The following is a 21136-nucleotide window of genomic DNA, read 5'->3' on the forward strand; positions in this document are numbered from 1 at the left end:
ACAACCCTGCTGCTCTAGACCTAGGAGTCCAGGCTGCCTGCAAGGAGCCCAGCTTGTTAGCATAAATTAGAGGAAATCGAGCACTTTGTTCTGGAACTGTGTCCCCTGAAAAGCAGTCACTTGTCTCAAACCAAGCAAGCTTTATCATTTGACTCATTCATCAACTGGCTCTGACAGGTTCCAATGGGGTAAAATGCAGAGTGAGACGTTGCTCCAGGCTGCTTGGGGACTAAGTGGGCACGGATCTGGGAACTGGAACAGGGTTTCAGAAAAGTCTCTGTTGGGCTAAATGTACCCGTTGTTGGGATACGATGGAACATATGTAAATAAAAGGTCAATTCTGTAGCCCAAGCACTGTCATCTGCACTTGGAACAACATTTTTTATTTTGCTACTGTGTCCCAGGCTTCTTCCTTTAAGATCACATTGATAAGTGATGTGGGGATTAAAGTCAAGAGCATCACTGAACTTCACCTTCCCTCCAACCAGGTCCCCAAATGCCCTGCCCCCACACCCTCTGTGTTCCCAGCTCCCTTGGGAAGGAAGAGCTGAATCCCAAGGGCCTGGAAGAACTCTCAGGGTTCTTTCCCGTGCTCTCCCCCATCCTGGGAAGTCAGGCACCTCAGTTTGAATGCATGGGAGAGCCCAGAGTGGTGACAGACACAGGGGGAAAGGCGTCACCCTCAGGGAAAGGGACTGAGGAGTACAGCCTAGTGAAGTCAGGGCCCACATAGCCTGGGGTACCAAAATGGGGCCCTGGGGCCAGAGGAGAGGAGGCTGGTCCCCCTGAGAGAGGAAGCCTGGAAGCCTCCAAATCTGCCAATTGAGAATAGTCACTGCTTGATCGTTTGCCCTTCTGGCGATGGTTGCAGAACCACACTCGGACCATGTCCTTCTCCAGCCCGAGCTGCTGGGCGATGTGGCTGATCTGCTGCAGGGTGGGCTTTGGGCACTGCAGGAACATGTTCTCCACGTTGCCCCTTACTCGGTTCTTGATACTCCTTCGCTTTCTCTTCCGAGCCTGCACAAGGGCCTCTGCATTGCACATCTCCTGCAGATCCTCATTGTTGTCAGCTCCCTCCACTCACTTCTGCAGCAGGGGCTGCAGCTTACATGTGTTCTTCACACTGAGCTGCAGAGCCTCAAAGCAGCAGACAATTGTTTGGCTGGACACCTTCCCAAAGAGAACACCCACAGGGAGCCCCTCATCGGCCTGGGTATCTCCCAGGGTGATCCTCCTGTGCTTCAGGAGCTTGGCCAATTGCTCGAGGTCTTTCTGCAGAGCTCTCATGTCCTCATTCACCTCTGCCCTGGGGGTTGGCTCTCCAGCTTCTCCTTGCCCCAGGTTGGGCAGCACAGGCCTTGGGAGAGGCCCCCTCAGAGTTGCTCACCACCCCGGCTCCTGCCTTGACCTCGGGCTGGGGGTTCCACAGGCTGCCTTGGGATGCCAGCCCCACTTCAGCCTGCGGACCACAGCAGGCCATCCCCCGACAGAACTCATTCAGTGGGGGGCATGGGGAACGCCTCCCAACATCTCCGCCCCAGGGCCAAGGTCCCAGCCCCATTCTCAACCCACCAGGAGGTCCTTGGAAGCTCATCCAGGTCTGAGGGTCAACTGAGCCTGGTTTCAGCCCTCCTGGCCCATCACCTCCACCACCTGGTGGGGGCGAGAAGGCAAAGTCAGAAGCCAGGTGTCCTGCCATGGTAAGGATGGCACCCTAAGCTGGGAGCCTGGTGAAAGCAGCAGATTTTTTTTTGAAAAAAAAAATTAGAAAATCTGTTTAACTTCTAAAAATCTATTGTGAAAAAACTACAGTAAAACTTTAACATGAACTTCAATGCATTTTTATTCTTAGGGGATGTCAAGTGTCATTCATGGATCCATGTTATGTGTTTGCATGGTGACATAATCTTTTCAGGGGGTAAAATTCACAAAAGTGAGCTGTCCCGACTCACCACAAAACCACTGTATCTTTTACCGAGAGCTTCCACTTCACCCTGCTCCAGAATGTACAACTGCATAGTTGGAATATCTAAAACACACACATATGTATGTATATGTAATGTGAATACATTTTGGAATTTTGGTGTTTCAGCTGTCACCTTTTAAAGGTCATTATGAATTTTCTCCTCATTCTAAATAAATATTCCCTTTCATGCTCATTTTTATAACTTTAGAAGCGGGCCTTCCAGATTGCAGAAGCTTCAGGCCCAACAGAATGCTTCTGGACTCTGCCTAAGAAACACCAAGACTGATGGGGCATGCTGCCTGGGCCAATCTGCATGACACCCTCACGGTCATGGGAAGTACTTGGAAACACACCACTTCTATGTTCTATGTGCACCTTGTACCCTGGAACAACACATTTTAGTTCTGCTAAAACATCATCTCTCTCTCAGTCAAATGTATCACTGAACTTCAGCTTACTCAAGGAGCCATATCTATCTCTACATGCTAATCTCTTTTTCTGCACTTCACACATTCATTCACTCACTCACTCACTCACTCCCAGTTCACAGTGTTGTGAGCCAGTAGAGCAAGTTGGTGTGGTTTAGGATACATTTCAGGTGCCACACAAAGGAGATCACAACCTTGCACTCCAGGTGACAGTCTAATTTCTAAGGTGATTGGGGTGTACTACTTTGTCTTCTTAGTGAGAAATATTTATCAGAGTCATGGACTTATGGCCTGTTTTTGACATCAGAATCCCGGGTTTCCCCACACTTGTGAAATCAGGGGTGTCTGTTGGCTTGGGGAGAGGGGAGAGGACCTGGTCACATAGAGAAAGCATGCACAGCATCTATATGTCTCCAAACCCATGTGTGGATCTCACAAAGAAATAGTGGAACCCCGAGACCTGGTAAGGTGATGAGCATGAGAGTATCAAATACTCAGAACCCGCTGAACCCTCACCTGGGCATTAGGAACCCACTAACCCTTGGGCATATAGGCCATAAGCAGGGAAGAGGAGCATTGTTCCACCCTCTTTGACTCTGGTTGAACCAGACCCAAAATGTCACATCTTGCCTCATGTACTTTTAAGCAGGAATCAGGACAAGAACCATTTCCTAGAAGAAAGTGACCAGAATGCAAAAGGGGCACCAACTAGAGTCACAAAACAAAGCCAGGGGCGGATGGGATGTCTACCGTGGAGAGAAGATGCCAGGTGGCGGTGGCTCAAAAGAGGAGAGCTGGACTTTGGCTTCCAACTCTTGCAGAATGGCTGGCCCTCCCATCGCCCACTGCTATAATGTGGGACCAAGGAGCTGAAGTGACTGTTTTCCCCATTGGAGTCAGCAGCCCGGATTGCACCAGCACCCAGGTGGGCCCTGCCATTGCTGTGACCCTCTCTCTGAGAAGGGCCTGGAATGTGCAGGGCAGGCATGTGAGAAAGGGGCTCTGCAGGACCAGGGAACCCTGAAGTCTGTATGGAGGTTCTTCATGAGTCTCTGGACTAAGGCAATGCTGCACATGAAAGGGGGCAGCAGCCACTAGGCGGAGAAGCCATGGCTGCTGCAGGGTTGAGAGCAGAACAGAAATACCCAGGGCACAGCAGCGATGGAAGATCTGCCTGGACCCCTTGTCAAACCCAGACATCCAAGCAAGACGCCAGAAAGGTCACACATGAGGAGTGGGGACCACACCCAGGAGACACACACAGAATCACTGTGAGCCACCCAGGATGGAGGGCTGCCCTGGGGTCGAGATGGTGCTGAAGGAAGGGCAGGCCGGCCAGTTGCCCCGTGCCCCCAGCAGACCCTTTCCCTGGTGGCAGTGGGCTGGAGCACGCATGCATTCTTTAGTGTTCCCACATCCCCTGGGTCTGACTGACAAGGAGACTGCCCAGGTTGGAAGTTCTAGTTCCAAGGTTGGGTCCTGATCTTCCCAGACAGAGGCTGTGCTTGGACAGAAGGCTGCAGGGGAGTGGCTGCAGAAGCAACCTAGCCATATGGGGAAGGGCCCCTGAGAGGGACAAGAGATACACATGCCTCTCCCTCCCTCTCCGCCCACAACTCCGCCAGGCAAATCCCCTGGCTTAGCAGAAGCATGGGTAGAGTGGCTCAAATGGCCTCTGGGAGGTTCTGCAAGGGACAAGAGTGGGATCAGGTGGGGCAAGAACCAAGCCACACTGGGTAGGGGCAAGGACCAACCCCTGGTACCTGGGGGGTGGAGGGGAAGCCCCCAGATCTCAGGGCCCTGGATTCTGACTGTGGGAAAGTGCCTGCTGATACAGGTCTCTAGGTGCCCCCAAAGAGGGGGGATGCCTAGGGGCAGTGGAGTTGCCGAGGTAAGAAGGACCTGAAGGGAGAGCAGGCGAGAGGGAGAGAGCAACTGAGAGGCCAGCAAGCATCATCCTGCCCTTCCTGCAGGTGACTCGGGGCCCCAGCAGACCTAGTGATGAAACTGTCTTCCACCTCTGTAGGACATGCCTGCTCAGAGGAGGAGCCAAGGACACATCGGGGGTCCTTGCTTTCATTGTTTGCCAGCAAGGGCTCCAGGGCCAGGGCATTCCCCTCTAGGAGGAATACACATGCACATGCCCAAGTTCACCGGCTCCCATACACATTCCATGCTGTCATTTCCCTGTTTATCCAGTCAGATGCTGTGGTCCAGGTGTATAACTGCTCCCTTGCTGACACCCTTAGTTTTTTTGTCTCTCTCTGTCCCTCTGTGTCCATGCTTATCTACAGCCCCATGGCTCTCTGAACCCCAGGAAAAGCCTACTTCCCAGCTTCACTTGACCAGTAGAATGTCGTCAGGGTGCTGATAGGCTTAACCATGATGGCCACTTGCCTGGTACTATACTCCTAGTCCCTCTCTCTAAATTATACTTTCACGCCTCCTCTTGTCAAACTTCCAACCTTACAGTTGATGACCTTGTCCCATACTTCACTGAGAAGACAGATACAATCAGCTAAGAATCATGTCATTTTCCTATCATTAAATCTACCCACTGCCTGTGTCTGTGTCCCTATCCTCAGCCTTGGCCTGGTGACCATGGATGAACTGCCTCAGGCCCTACCTAAGGCTGACTTCCATCCCTTCCTTCTTCCTACAGACACATGGTCATGCCCCTGTCCCCTTCCTTTCTCTGCACCATCACCTCTCTTTTTATCAAATCTCTCCCATCATAAACATACATGCCTTTTATCTCACATTAGAAGGCTGTCTTTTGTCTCCACTGCTCCCTCTAGTGACAGCCCTATTTCTCTGAATCTGTTCTCAGCAAAAGTCTTTGGTAAAGTAATCTGCACAATTTTCTGTTCCTCCTCCCCTCACTACACATTTGAACTCTTGAGAGTGGTGGAGAGGATGAAGACAGCCTTAGGCTCACAAAGTCCTAGGCCTTTAGAGTGGGTAGGATGCAGTAATATTCCTTCATTGTACAGATGGGGAAACTGAGACTGAAGAAAAAATGGATGCCATTGCATATACAGAACTGAAACATGTTCATTTTTCTAGTTCTCAAATATCTCAGGCTGCCTTCAATTATTAAAATGAGTTCTTTTGTGGTCCTTATGGTTTTTGTTCCACAAGTAATAATATGAAATATTATATGTAAAAGAATTCAAGCAGTCCCAATTTACATGGAGTAAAATATAAAAAATATACCATGACCTTATTGCAGTCCCACACATTGTATTCCTCTCCCCAGTGGTACCCACTGTCAATGTTCATGACAAAAAGTGTCACACTCCATTGAGCTGCTTCTGGATAGGTTGCTGCACTTTCTCAGACTCTCATCTGACCTGGAGGTGAACTTGTTTTAGGCCAGTCAGTAATGAACTTAAAAGAGGTTAAGATTCACTTGGGGAATGTACTAAAGACCACTAAATTGTACACTTTATAAGCATGTATCTTATAGTATGTGATTTTTATTTCAATTTAAACAAAATAACCTATAAATATCTCCAATAAAGCAATAGAAAGCAAAGCAAAACAAAACAAAACAAAACAAAAACAAAACCATTTTGTTGTAAGGTGGTGTGATTAATGGTGTTTTTTAATTCGTTCAAAGTGATATTTAATATTATTTTATCTTTTAATGGCAACACTTTCATTACATCCCACTTCTAATGTGAAAAAATATTCTCTTGGGGTTCTACAAGGCATGCCACCCTGAAGACTATGTCTCAGCAGGATAAGAACACCTACTGGAAACTATGCTCTGTGCTTCATACTGGTGATAGACACACTCAAGTAAAGGTCACGACAAGCATCAGGAATGTCATCATGGACTGACTCATTCAGATGCCAGTGGAAGAGTCAGGGGTCACACCTCCTGTCTTACCTAGGAGAATTTCTCCAGCTCCTGCTGATGAGGTATAGGCACAAAAGCCTATGGATGTAGTGACTTCCCAGCATGCCCATGGCACCAACTCCATGGGCAGAGCCTTCTTTGTGCACAGCCTAGGCAGCCCCTATCAGCTTGAGAGCTACTTCTACCAGACCTACCACTGGCTTCCTTTAATTGCTCATGGAAGGGTCTTTGGGGTAGTTTTGTCCCAAGGGATTTGACTATCTATGTCCCGGCAAGACTCCTCAGTTTAGAAATGACCCCTATTCCAGGCTCTATGATCTCTATAGCCCTCTCCCTCTTCTGTCATGGCATCATATCTCTGTAGTAGTCTGAGCTAGGCACCTGGGACTAATTCCCTCACACCTCCTTCTCTCACTCATTCATGCACTTTCACTTTCCAGTGGTCTAAATATACCCACTTCTCTCTATCTCAATGATCACACTGAAAGTCCAATTCATCATCACTATCTCCAGCCTAAACTACTGGCTTTATTCACCTCATTCCTGGTCCTCCAGTGGCCTCTATTTCCCCCTATATTCTTCTTTTCTAAAGCATCAGGGGTGTCCTTTAAAAAGTCAGTGTGAGCCTATTATATCCCTTTCTGAAAATATACCAGGCAGGGACTTTCTATCACTCTGGAAATAATTCCCAAGAGCTCATCTGACTTCATCTTGTAGTGATCCCCTTACTCACTCTACTCCAGCCACTCAGACCTTGTAGTTCTGGGGAAGCATCATGCTCTGGGAGTGTTCTTCCTCTTCAGATGGCCAACACCTCACCACCCCTCAGGTTTCCATCTAATACCACTGCCTCAGCAGATATGGTAGGAACAGTTATTTGTTCACAAGTCTCCTTACCTCCCTGCCCTTGCCATGCACGATTCACTGTAGGTGGAACATACTTCCATGTCCACTGCCTTTGGACTTTGGTCCATGACTTGCATTGGCCAAAAAAATGTGAATGGACATGAGGTACACGATGTCCAGCCAGAGACTTTGTATGCTTGCAGAGTTTGGCTTACCCTCTCTTGTTCTGGCTCTGAACCATCTGGAGACCTTGCTTCATTTAGTAGACTCTGCTTCTTCCGTCTGGATACCAAAAGGAGAAGACACAAGGAACAGATCTGAAACCATCTCCACAACCTCACACACAGCCACCAAAAGAGACCTAAAGGCCCATACATGAGAAATAGATATTGTAAACTACTGACATGTGAGGACTACTTTTTATTGGCACTATTGCAGCATATCCAAATGCCTTGGGGGAAAAGCATTTACTCCAAGATGTACTGAAAGTCTAGGTGCATGAACAGTGAGACATCCAGCTCCATTTACCACCCAGCTCCTATACCACTAGCAACCAGATGAATATCTCCCAAGCAAAAGATGAAAAAAACAATTCTCCGTGGAGGAGGAAAGAAAAAAAACTAGCTTAAAAGACTTGCACACACTAGTAATGAGGAAATCCACTATTTAAAAAAGCCAGTCCACCTCCTTGTCACCCTATAATCATGTCCTCCAGTGCAGCTTCCAATCAGTTCCAATTTGTTTTTAAGGGTCTCATTCTTTTTCTTTAATAAAAAATGTGTCAAGATATTCACTTTGAAGTGATAAGAGAATGTCCATCAAAAGAGGCCTTCTTGCCTGTGCAGAAGCAGGCTGTAGTATATGGCTTGGGGCCAGAGCAGCACCTCAGTGGAGAACTTCTGCATTGCTCCATGGCATTGCTATAGTTAGCCTGGCTAACTCACAGTGGTCTCAACCACTCTGTCCTCACCTGAGTTTCTACTACATTCATTCTCCACATAGTAGTCAAGGCGTCATTCTAAAATGTCCATCTGATTATGTCACTGCTTTGCTCAGGAGCCTTCAGTAGGTATGACCCTTAGTTCATGGCTGACGAGGCCCCTGCCTAGTCATCCTAGTGCAGCTCACACTTGTCTCCCTTTTACTGGTTCCACCCCAGGCAAGGTACTTGGGCCTTTCTGTTTCTTGAAAATTCACCCATGTTGCTCCTTTCACTTGCCCAGACTTGCTTTTTCACAAACTGGGGCTCAAACTGGGGCTCCTTCTCATCCTTCCCTCATTTTCTAAAAGTAGTTTTTTAAAACAGCCCGTGTACAGTAAGCACCCCCCCAAAAGCTTACTTTTCACCTTTTTGTCTTAACGTTGTGATTTATAATTGTGTAGATATTTTTCCTTCTTTGAATTATTATCTGTTCCCTCAATAGTCTGTAAGACCTCACTATGGCATTTGTAGCAGAATCCCCAGCATCTGGTGTGAAGCCTGGTCCAGAGGAGGCCTTCCAGAAACAGCTCAGAATGGAAGGGGAAGGTAATGTCAGTAATAAGGTGGAAACCACTTAATGTAAGTGCTCACCGGGGGCATATCTCCTCACGTGTGTGTGTGTGTGTGTGTGTGTGTGTGTGTGTGAGAGAGAGAGAGAGAGAGAGAGAGAGACCAGGGGGCGGGATTTATGTAGAAATAAAATGATTATTTCTTTGCACTACTGCCAAGTCCTCTGTCTTCCCTGTGGAGTGTCCTTTTCACCTGGCCCCACTGCTAGCATTGAATCACTTGGCACTGGAGAGAAGGGAGAAAACTGGATCCTGTGTACAGAGCAAGGGTCCTGAGGAAAGCAGTGAGCACAAATGTGCTAGAGTGGAAAAAGTGAAGGAAAAGAAACCTGAGTCTACATGGGCACATGGGGAAGGAGGGAAGACCCTTCCTATGAGCAGAAGAAGCTGCCTTGTGGAAGCCCCTGGGCCCAATCTGCTTCTCTGTGGCCATGCCTGGGAGCAGGTGGGAGCCGAAGACCAGGGCCCACCCTGAAGCCCTTCTGCCACCACCTCTGGGAGCTTGGGCTCCCACAGATGATTCAAGACTGAGGCAAAGGAGAGGAGCTGAGAACTTGTGGCCACTGTATCCCCATGCATGGGCAGTCACCATGATCCTGTGGCATATGCCTATCCAGTGTCTTTCTTGGAGGCTTTAAAAACACATCCACGTGGGTGAGTTTCTTGTCCAATGGCAGAAGTAACACATGCTCACCACTGGGGGAGTGCTAATCTCCATGCCCCATGTGCTGTGGGTCCTTCCTTCAGCTATATTTCCCAGGGCTGTCATGGCTGACAATCTGCCCATGTCCCTAGCTGTGTTTCTTGGACTGTCCCTGCTAAGCATATGGCTCAAGTGTCCTTCATCTGTGTTTCCAGATCCCAGGTTGTGTAGTCTGCCAACCTGGCCTGGAATTCCAGTGCCTCCGTTGAGGAGCTATAGGACTTTGGGCAAGTCCCTGAACCTTCCTGTGCCCACTGGCCTCATCTGCAGCAGGGAGGTCATAACTGTGTCCACTCCCTCCCAGGGCTCCTCTGAGCATTCTTGGGAGAGGTGTAGGCCCAGTTGCTCAGTCTCCAGTGTCTGGCACTTAATAATATTCATGTTACTTTTAGCTGTTTGTTCATAGTTAAGGTTATGCTATATAAATATATGTGTGTACCATTTCAAGTTTTGTGTTTTCCTTTAGTGTAATATTAACTATATACCCCTGTTCCTTAACTGTTTATTTTTGCATGATTGGTATATTGTGTCACATGCTATAATCTAGCTCAATTTAATGCTTTTGGAATGTTTTGATTTAGTATCTTTTTCCATGAATATTTATTTGTACTTCAGATTATTTGTTAGAAATATCACTGGAGGGTCAAAGAATATGAACATTTTTGAGTGTTGATACATTTTGTCTAGCAGGCCCTTTGGTAAGAAACACCAATTTGCTTTCTTAATGCCAGCAAATAAAAATACCCACTTGTTTTCACTCAAATAATCATTTTAATTACTCTCTTACAAATGCCAAAGTTATTCTCTCTTTATTTGTATTTCTTTGATAACTAATTGCAGTAGGATTTAATACTTAATGGCTACTTATATTTTTTCTTTAGTGAACTGCCTGTATCTATTGATTACCCAGTTACCTGTGGGAGACTCACAATTTTTATTCTCAAGTTTAAGACCAATTCATATATTAACCTTGTGTCCATTGTATTTGTTGCAGATGTTTTAGGTATCTACCTGCCACTTATGTTTTAGTTGTGCTTATGATGCTTTATGTAAAGATTGTTTAAATTTTTATATTAAGATTGTTCTCTGTAATTTATTTTATTGCCTTTAAGCTCAGAATATTCTTTCTTATCCAGAAAGGATATAAGTATTCACTAATATTTTCGTCTAATATTTTTATTTACATTTGCCTTTAATCCTTTTGATATGCATTTCAGAGTGGCATGTACTCAGGTTTTACAGTGGTTATTTTTTCCCCCTCCTGATAGCTAAATGTTCTGATACCATCTTTTAATCATCCTTGCATCATGATGATTGCTATTTCCTTTGTTTATATTGTAGATATGTGTGTGTGTGTATCCCACATCAGTCTTTTAAAAAAGATTTTATTTATTTATTTTTAGATAGAGGGGAAGGGAGGGAGAAAGAGAGGGAAACATCAATGTGTGGTTTCCTCTTGCATGCCCTGTACTTGGGACCTGGCCCACAACCCAGGCACGTGCCCTGACTGGAAATCGAACTGGCGACCCTCTGGTTCGCAGGCCGCCACTCAATCCACTGAGCCACACCATCCAGGGCCCACATTAGTCTTTTTTTTCATCCGTTCACTGCTCTGATGCCACAGTGACTTGGTTACTCTATTTAATATAGAGCAGTGATTTTTAACACCAGAAAATAGATTATATTTTTTTGCCGATCTGACAAAAAATAGATATAATTTTGATTCATTCACACTGGATGGCTATTGTAGTCCTTTTCTACTGGACAATATAAGGGAAAAGAGGTCAGTTACCCTGACTAAATAGTCAGATATTGCGTATTTTAAAAATTGTTGTGGCACACCAGTTGAAAATCACTTGTCTAGAGTTTAATGTTATAGCACTGGTATAAATGTGAACCATGGGCAGAAGTATATGAAAAACAATTTTAAATATCAAGTTTGTTGTGAAGATAACCTAAGTTTACATCATGTTACTACCTAAGTTCTAGCTTGCTTCAGTGAATAGAGTTAAGTTTTGTATCATATTTTGTCAAGGAAACTTAACCTCAGCAAGAAGGTGTGAACTCCCTTCCCCCACTGTACAACTTTGAGGGCCATTGCTCCCAGTATTTACTGTGTAAGCTGTTCCACTGATGACAATATTTGATTACTACAAAGTCAATCATTAAGAGGCCTATGTCTCTTCTAAAATAAACCAAGTGAATAACAGCTGTGTGACAGGAACAGCCAATGAAGGGAAAGGAACCAAGGAGCACTTGGAAGAGGCCAAGAAATAGGCAAAGTTACATTCAGTGTAGTGAACACAACAAAATGAGAGTTTTCAGGAAAATCTGCACTGTCCAACATGGCTGAGAGGCAATTGAGAACAAGGTTGAGGGCCAGCCGATGGAGACCTTCTTCAGGGGCGGGGTCACATGCTGAATTTACATTAGAGGAATTTCTCAAATTCAGGAGATGTACTTCATATTATTAGGTAGAAGAAGAAAGAGGAATGAGCATGAAGTTCTGGTTCTGGTGGGAGGTAGAGCAGGCATTACTTCAGGAGGAAGAGATGAAACTGAGGAAGGAAGATAATACAATAATTCTGGAGCAAGAGTCTAGGTAAGAATTAAGGAAGGGTTCCAGAGTACACTTCAAAGAAGAAATGAGAAGGAGTAGGAGAGCTTAGAGGAGCGATTTTTAAGGGCCTGTTTAAGGGCCTGTGGTCCTCCAGGGCCCTTGTCATTAAAACAGGACCCTGGTGGGGATAAAACAAGAAATAGCCAATAAATACTTGAAGAAAGTTCAAAATTAAGACTGTCTTCTCCTTTTCAAAATTTCAGGGATTTTTAAAAACAGTACATGCTGGCAGAGTATGGTGACATGTATTCTGCTGCACACTGCTACAAGAATGTAAACTAGAAAGGATTTTGGTAAGTAATTCATATCATAAATCAAGCTCCTCGATATCCAAGTCCATGACCAGAACCTATTTATAGGTATAATGTTTAACTATATATACTTATATGTGCACATGCAAAAATAGTAGAAGGAAATACACCAAAACATTAATAGTGCTTTTCTCTAATAAGTAACTTCATTTGTCTCTTTGTACTTTTCTGCCTTCTAATTTCTCCCTACAACCAACACATTACATTTTTATGATGAAAACAAACTGGTCAACAGAAACATTATTTACAAATTAGGAATGTGTGTGTGTGTGTGGTGGGGGGAAATCCTAGTTTCCTACAGTCCTGAGACTTAGGACTGCACACACAGACAAAATCGAGCTCCTATGCAAAATTTCCCTCTGCCTTAAATAGGAAACCAGAGGAGGCCTTTGTTCCCAGAATGAGTGGACTGATGTCAGCCTTGAACAATGTGGAGGAGAAAGAGATGTGGAAACAGGAATCACATATTAGCTGTGGAATGGTCTCTCATGCACATGAAGAGGCGTATATCCTGCCAAATGAACACAGGTCACTCCCACAGCTTAATACAACTGAGATGATGGGGGAGAAGAAGTACCACTGGCTACTCACAGAAGGTGACTAGCTAGAGCATGGCATACCTGTGTCTACCACCTGTGTGAACTTGCAGGGGAAACTTGTTGGCTTAGATGCACCTGTGAGCCTCTGGAGCCAAACTGCACAGGTTTGATTCCTGGCTTAAGCACATACTTGATGTGTGAACTTGCACAGGGCCTCAGTTTTTTCATCAATGGAATGAAGATGATGTACCTGCCACCTAAAGGCTTTTTGGAAGATGAACTGAGCTATATTTGAAAAGTACATATAAGTTTGCATGCCTGTCCCACCTGTCCCACTACAAAGTGTACACAAGTGTCTGGTCTTGTTATTCTTTGTTCCTATTCCCTGCATGCTGATCTGGGATGACCCACAATACAAACAGTGAATGCTAAGGGGGTTCTTTCTGAAATGGAGGAAACATTCAATCCATCAGGGAGGCTCAGAAGTAGAAGCAATAAATTAGAGCCTTGGGTAAAAATGAAGTTAAATGGAACCCCCACCCCAATGTCATCAATCTTCCTCACAAGCCTGTTGTTAAGGGAATTGTTAAGAAAATGTTAATAGATTTTCGAAGACCAACTTAACTTTATTTTGCATTTAGTTAAAAATGACCTAGAAGTATTCTGAGTTAAAAAAAAAAGTATGCTAGAGGTGCTGCATTTCACTATCTGCCCCACAATCCCACTCCAAGTAATTTGTCCATAGGAGATAGACTGATAAGTTTACAAAGATGTAGTACAAGATTGCTTAATTTTGGTGTTGCTTAGAATAATAAAACCTGGAAATAACCTAAGTAACTATCAATAGTGGGTTGGGTTGAATAGATTACGGTGTGCTGATAAAGCAGAATGCTATGCAGCCATTAAAGAGGATGAATATTTGTCTGCACCTATGTATTCACTGACATGGAAAGCTGTCCACAATACACTACTGAGGGCAAAATGGCAGGTAAAGGATCACAGCATGTACCTTAAAGCATCCATATGTCCACACATAACTGTGCAGAGACATGCTGGGAAGAAAGCTCATATAAAGGTGGACAGTTGTCTCTGGGAGGTAGGATTTTAAGACATTTGGGTTTTCTTTTTTATGTCTCTCTAAATTTTTAAATTTCTACAATGAACACATACTACTTTTGTAATAAAGCAAATCTGATTGGGTAAAAATACCTACTTGTTAAATGAATGAATGTCTTTTAAAAATACTACAAACACAACAAAGAGTTTCCTATGTTGCCCTCATCCTGCCTTTTTATTTGGAATTAAGCTGCCATTATAAAACATGCTATTCTTTTGACTGGAATGTAAATGTTTTGGGAAGGAGAATACGGTTGGAAACACCTTACACAAAATTGTGAATGCAGAATGTGGGTAGGTACCAGAGGCCAGCAAAAAACCCACATAACATTTAGAATTCTTAAAATGTTCAATTTTCTCCTCAGAACTGGAATTGTAAGCACCAGTTCAAACCAGGGCCTCTAAATGGTCAGTTTCTACTTTCTATAGATGGACCTGGTATGAGTGCCTTTCATGAGGAACACAAAATAAATAGAAAACTGCTCTCACTAAATTGAAAGAGATCATGCACTTCCTTGCTAACAAGAAAGACATAGACTTACCTGGTTTTCACTCACTCACCTGGACCGGAGCCTCATGGCATTTCTCTTTCCAGCATCCACAGTTCCTCTGCTGGCTCTAAATGGGAGATCATGCCTGAGTTGGAAATTGGAATCTCTGCTTTTTGAAAAGGAAAGGGGACTTAGCTATTTGTGCTGGGGATACAACGGTATCCCAGAATTCCAGTCCAATCACTTGGCCTTCAGGGGGAAAGGGTATTCTAGGAGACCCCACAGAATGGTACCAGGAATATCTCCACAGGGCCCAATGTGGTTTCCAAGAAGGACAGGAAGAGAGGAAGGGGAGTGGGCATGGGAGCAGGAGTGGGAAACTCTCTCAGCTATAAGAAACAACTGGTTTTACCCTCCCAGGTAGAATGGGAATCTTCAGTCATCTCCAGTAAAGCCTGACAGGAAAACTCCTGGCCTAGAAAATCAAGGGACAGAGAGACCAAAGCCTCTAAAGCAACATAAGTAAGTTTATCAACAGCTCCAGTTGTCACTGGGCTTTAAAAACTATGAAAAATTATTAAAGAGGAAATAAAAATAGAAACAAATCTGACCCCTGGCCCTCCTGCCTGAGTTCAGGAATGCTGTCCTTACCCATGGAAATCAGGATCTGGTATTTCATCAGCATCCCTTCCTTACCTACATTTCTCTGAGCAGGATGCAGCTACTTCTTGTCCTCCTGGAAGAAGTCTGAGGGAATATCTGTGAATATCACAGACTCCCAAAAGACCTAAACCATTCCTACTTACCCCGAGCCTCTTCAGGGAAGGCTGGAATTGGCACCGTTGTAGGAAGAGAAGATGGACAAGAAGCGGTCCAATGGTGTTCACAGCTGCCACTGTTCCAAGTTCGATGTATACTGAGCACCTAGTATGTATCTACCTCAATGCTTTACTCTGTGGGAGCTACAACAAGGAGTGGATACATCTCTGCTCTTGGGAAGAAAGTCCTTTTATTACAAAGAAAATAGTTTACTTAAAGCATATTCCAATGAGCTCCTATATGCTGGGCATGGTGGGAATGGCACCTTCTCTCAGAGGCAAGGAACTGGCTTGATTTGCTCTTTAGTATGTGCAGAGCACTCCCCAATCTAATCCCCTCCAGCCCAAGCTCTCTGCCTGCTTTATAAATGTTTGCCAGGTGAATGATCAAAACTACTTGATAATGAAAACCCTGACTACAAAGTCAAATGATTAGTCTTACTCTAGGGAGCATATGGCCTGCTGGAACAACAAAGAAGGGAGAGAAGTAGAGGTGGGGGTCGGGGTGGGAATGCTGGATGAATGAGAGTGGCTTTAAAGGAGACAGGCGTTCTTTTAAATAGCATGCAACTTGAATGGAATGCTTCATACCTTTGGCCCATAGCACCAGTAGTCTCTACAGCAGGGATTCAAGCCCTTTCAACTGAAATAGGATGCTTTGCAGGAATGCATCCCTACTGCCATGGCCTTCTGCTGGATTACTGCAAATAGTCTCATAACTGGTCTTCCACCTCTAATCTCATGCTCTATCATCCCATTGTCTACACCAGGGTGGCAGTTCTGAAATCAAAACCTAAGCATAGCAAGTTTCTTTTTAAAATCCTCTGTAAGCACTCCTTCTAAGATGAAATCACATCCCTTGAAGTGATATTCTAGACCTTTCCCAGTCTGGACCCAATCTACCTGTCTGGACTCATCTCCTCCTAGTCCTGCCCACAGAAACCTCATGATGCAAGAAGACTGTCCATTTCAGTGCTCCCTGGATACATTATCTGATCCTAACAATACACCTACCATCTCCTTGGATATTTAAAACATAATTACATGCATACGTAATAAAGGGGATATGATAATGAAAGGATATGCAAATGGAAAGACTAGAAAGAAATACACAAATCTGAAATTATTCTTGTTGAGTAATAGAGTTATGTAAAGTTTATTTTTCTCCTACAAGAAGAAATATGTTAGTGTTGCTATAAAATTTTTAATAAATAAGAAAAGCAAGCAATAATGTTCCAAATGATAGCAAGAGTTTAAAATGTAAAGAATCTGCTTTTGGGACAATTATTTAAGTGGAAGAGCAGAGTGGGCTACATTTACCACAGACGTTGTCATGGCAGAGAAGAGACTTGAGTAAATGGTAGGAAGGAATGGCCTGAACTATGACACAACAGCTACAAAGAGCAGGAAGTGTGCTCCAGACAGCCAGCCAAGACTGTTGCCTATAAAAAGAGAGTCAGGGACCAGAATGGTCTGGCTCTGAGAGTATGGGTAAACGGAAGACAGACAACTCTGAGACAACAGAAATCTGACCCTATTTGGTGCCTGGAACTTCCACCTATGTGGCTGATACTTGAGAACATAGTAGTTCTGCTGTATAGTTACCATGGCCATATTCTTGGAGGTGGGGAAGTGGTGAGTTCTCAAGGAGCCTATTATTCCTTTGGGAATAGAAGTTTCTGAGGATGAGGGAAGGCAAGAAGAAAAATAATATTTGTCGATTGTCTATACATGCTAGGCACTGTGGTTGGAAGTTTACATATAGAAGGCCGTGAAACAAATATTCATAACCACCCTGTAAAGCACATATCTCTTACTATGCCTTTTCACAAGTGAAATACATTCAGAGTGGTTCTATAACTTGCCTAGCATCCAGCTTGTAAGTAGCAGAGCTGACAAGTACCTGTGTATACTTATGAGCATCCTGAAAAATATAGACAAATGAAAGGTGGTTACATTGGACAGTGAGATCATGGGTCCTTTCATGATGACTTCTGTTAATTTTTTAAAATAGTGTTAAATAGTATTGAAACTATTTCTTTTGACTATACATTAAAAAGGAGTTGAAAGGAATTGGTTTGATAAATTCCTAGCTGCCCCTAGACCCACTAATGTGTTCTAAAAGCCAGTTTGACAAAGAGTGAGGATTAAGTCTCAAAAGGTGATTGCTTTTTATAATTTGTAAGTAATTTTTAAAAAGACAAAATAATAATAGCAAGATTTTAAAATACAATATAGAAAGATCTTGAAATACCAAAAAACCAATCATTAAACTCTGTATGCCTTTTTTTTTTTTTTTTACAAACAAGGGAATGAAAATATATGGACAATTCCCTGAGGAGCAGCCAAAGGCCAGAGATCTTGGATCAGACCACCAAGCCACTGCAGTTGATGTCCCTGCCAAACAGCAGGAGAGATTCTGGATGTTGGTATTCCTAGACAAAAGAGAGTGTTCAAAGTGGAACTTCTGGAGGAGTTCCCTTTGCCAGAGGCTCACTGTTAAGTCCCACCATTTCTACACAGTATAACAGGGCAGACCAGCAAACAGACCAGGGTTTGGCAAGCCCACCACCACACAGGCAAACAGAGCAGCTCTCAGTCTCTGTGCCCCTAAAAGCCAATAAGAAGAGCCAAACAAAGCAGTCCCCAAGAGGAAAGACAGACTGGTGCTGCAAGGTTGATATCAAATTATCACATCACAATCCAAATTCAGTCAGTACCACAATTTTATATAATGGTGACAATAAATGCTAAAGAGATTTATGCTCTGATCCACTCTCACATCTGTGAAAGAAAGAGCTGATCCCTTTAAGCTGCTTCTCTCAGGTGTATAAATCATGTTTAATAAATAAGCCTTTGATGAATTAATCTATGACAAAGAAGGTGAGAATATACAATGAGGAAAGCACAATCTCTTCAATAAATGGTGTTGAGAAACCAGATATTCACATGCAAAAGAATGAAATTGGTCCACTCTTTTACAACATATACAAAAATAAACTCAAAATGGATTAAAGTCTTAAATGTAAGACCTAAAATCATAAAACTCCTAGAAGAAAACATAGGCAGTAAACTCTTTGACATTCCTCTTAGCAATATTATTTTGGCTATGTCTCCTCAGGCAAGAGCAATGAAAGAAAAATAAACAAGTAGTACTAATATCAAACTAAAAAGCTTTTGCAAAGTGAAGGAAATCATCAACAAAATGAAAAGACACCTTATGGAATGGGAGAAGATATTTCCAAATGATATATTTGATAAGGGGTTAATATACAAAATACATAAGAAAATCATACAACTTAACACCAAATGATGATGATGATGATGATGATGATGATATGATGATGATGATGATAACAACAACAACAACAACAATAATAATAATAATCCATTTTTAAAAATGGGCAGAAGACCTGAATAGACATTTCTCCAAAAAGGACATACAGCCCTTGCCATTGTGGCTCCATCTGTTGGAACATCCTCCTGTACACCAAAAGGTTGGGGGGTTGATTCCTGGTCAGTGTACATACCTAGGTTGTGGGTTTAATGCCAAGTTGGGGCACATATGGTAGACAACCTATTGATGTTTCTTTCTCTTTGTCCCTTCTTCTCTCTCTAAAATCAATAAACATATTTTTAAAAATTAAAAAAGAGGACATACAGATGGCCAATAGACATATGAAGAGAAGCTTAACACCACTAATTGTCAGGAAAATGCAAATTATAACCACAATGAGATATCATCACCTCACATCCATCAGAATGGCTATCATAAATAAATCAACAAGCAACAAGTGTTGGTTAGGATGTGGAGAAAAGGGAACCCTCAGGCAGTATTGGTGGGATTGTAAATTGGTACAACCACTACAAAAAACCATATGGCAGTTCCTCAAAAAATTAAAAATAAAGTTGGCATACAACCCAGCAATCCCACTTCTGGATATTTCTCTTAAGAAATAGAACACATGGATTTGAAAACATGTGTGCATCCCTATGTTTATTGCAGCATAACTTACAATAGCCATAATATAGGAGCAACCTAGGTGTCAATTGATCAATGAATGGATAAAGAAGTGGTACATATATAATGGAATATTACTCAACAATAAAAAAGAATGAAATCTTGCCATTTTGCAACATGGATGGACCTAGATGGTATTATGCTAAGTAAAATAAGTTGGACAGAGAAAGACAAACACTATATATTTTAATTTATATACAGAATCTAAAACACAAAACAAAACAGAAACAAACTCAGATACAGAGAACAAACTGATGGTTGCCAGAACGATGGAAGTAGAGGGATGGGCAGAAAAGGTGAAGGATATTACGAAGTACAGATGGTTACTAGACTTACTGTGGTAATCACCTCATGAGATATATAAATGTTGAACCACTATATTGTACACCTGAAACTAAGGTAATATTGTCTGTCAACTATAATTTTTAAAATGTTAGAAAAGCACTAACTGTTAAGTGATTCTTGAGAATTTATGTTTTTGTATATATTTTCCTAAATTATTTTTCAAAGGAAATCCTATAAAAGATTGTCATGCTAAAAACAAGCCTCATTAGAAAAATCAAAAATACTAAGTCAGAGGGTCTATAGTCTTCTAAGCTTCAAAGAAATTCAAAAAGAACAAAAAGAGTTATCTTCAAAGAAATTATCCTTTAACTAAGAAGTAACAAATTTCTTAAAATTAAAGATTTTAATTATCTGATAATAATTGAGCTACTAAACTGCAAAAGAAAAACTTAAGAAGATACATTCAGGCATTAAACATGTATGATTTTGTCAAGGCACAAAAATCATTGACTTAGAAAAAAATTCTTCATTCTATACTAGATTCCAACCCAAGTACATCACCTATTTAGTTGTCCTTTTCTTAAAATAGAAAAGGAAGGAAAACACAAATAAATGAAATCAGAATAAATATAATATCTCAATAAAAAAGCAATTTTTTTTAGAAAAGCATAAATTTGCTAGGACACCAAAAGCAAAAATGTAATCAAGAAATATGTGAATATCTCTAATGGAGATTTTCAAATTAAAAGGCTTTCCTACTGTCACTTATAGTCAAATATGATTGTCAACTAAATTATAGAAATTAAATTAAATGATAGACTTATTCCAAAGAAAAACTAACACATGATTAAATCTGCAAGGAATACAAATAAATACAGGAAACTTAAAAACTGAATTTTTAAAACAACTTTGACATGAAGGTTTCTATTGCTTTTATTAAAAATGCTTTTGAACCAAACATGCCATATTCATTTAAAGTACATGTTGTAATTTTCTTTTTTATGTAGCCACAATCAAAATCAGTTTATCTACTACACATCATACTATGCCCTCCAAAAATAAAAGATGGTATATGTTTTTTTCCCTCAATATCCTTGTTCACATTTATTATTGTCTTTTTTATTATGGCCATTCTAGTGGGTGTTACATGTTATCTCATTGTCAATTTGATTTACATTTCCTAATTACTAGTGATGTTGAACATCTTTTCATGCCCTTATTGGCCTTTTTAATATCTTCTTTGAGGAAATATCCATTTTGATCCTTTACCCATTTTTTTATTGTTCAAGTACAGTTGTCTCCATTTTCCCTCCACCAACCCTGCTGCCCCACCCATCCCTGCTTCCCACCCTTGATCCTACCCACCTTTGGCATTGTCCATGGGTCCTTTATACATGTTCCTTGACAACCCTTACCCTTATTTACACGTTATCCCCTCCTCTTTCCCCTCTGGTTACTGTCAGCTTGTTTTTTATTTCCAAGTCTTTGGTTCTATTTTGCTTGCTTGTTTGTTTTGTTGATTAGGTTCCACTTATTGGTGAGATCATATGGTATTTGTCTTTCACCACCTGGC

The 21136-nt window shown here is 42.4% G+C and overlaps 1 protein-coding gene across 1 annotated transcript; it reads right to left on the reverse strand.

Moving 5' to 3' along the window:
• Positions 1 to 388: 388 nt before the first annotated feature.
• On the reverse strand, positions 389 to 1702 carry LOC114505241 (POU domain, class 5, transcription factor 1-like). Its single transcript, XM_028523144.2, is given in 2 exon segments — positions 389 to 1305; positions 1307 to 1702. Coding segments are annotated over 2 exon segments (1080 nt in total). The 3' UTR covers positions 389 to 621.
• Positions 1703 to 21136: the final 19434 nt, after the last annotated feature.

The sequence above is a fragment of the Phyllostomus discolor genome, chromosome X (assembly GCF_004126475.2).
Source record: "Phyllostomus discolor isolate MPI-MPIP mPhyDis1 chromosome X, mPhyDis1.pri.v3, whole genome shotgun sequence".
NCBI classification, from domain to species: domain Eukaryota; kingdom Metazoa; phylum Chordata; class Mammalia; order Chiroptera; family Phyllostomidae; genus Phyllostomus; species Phyllostomus discolor.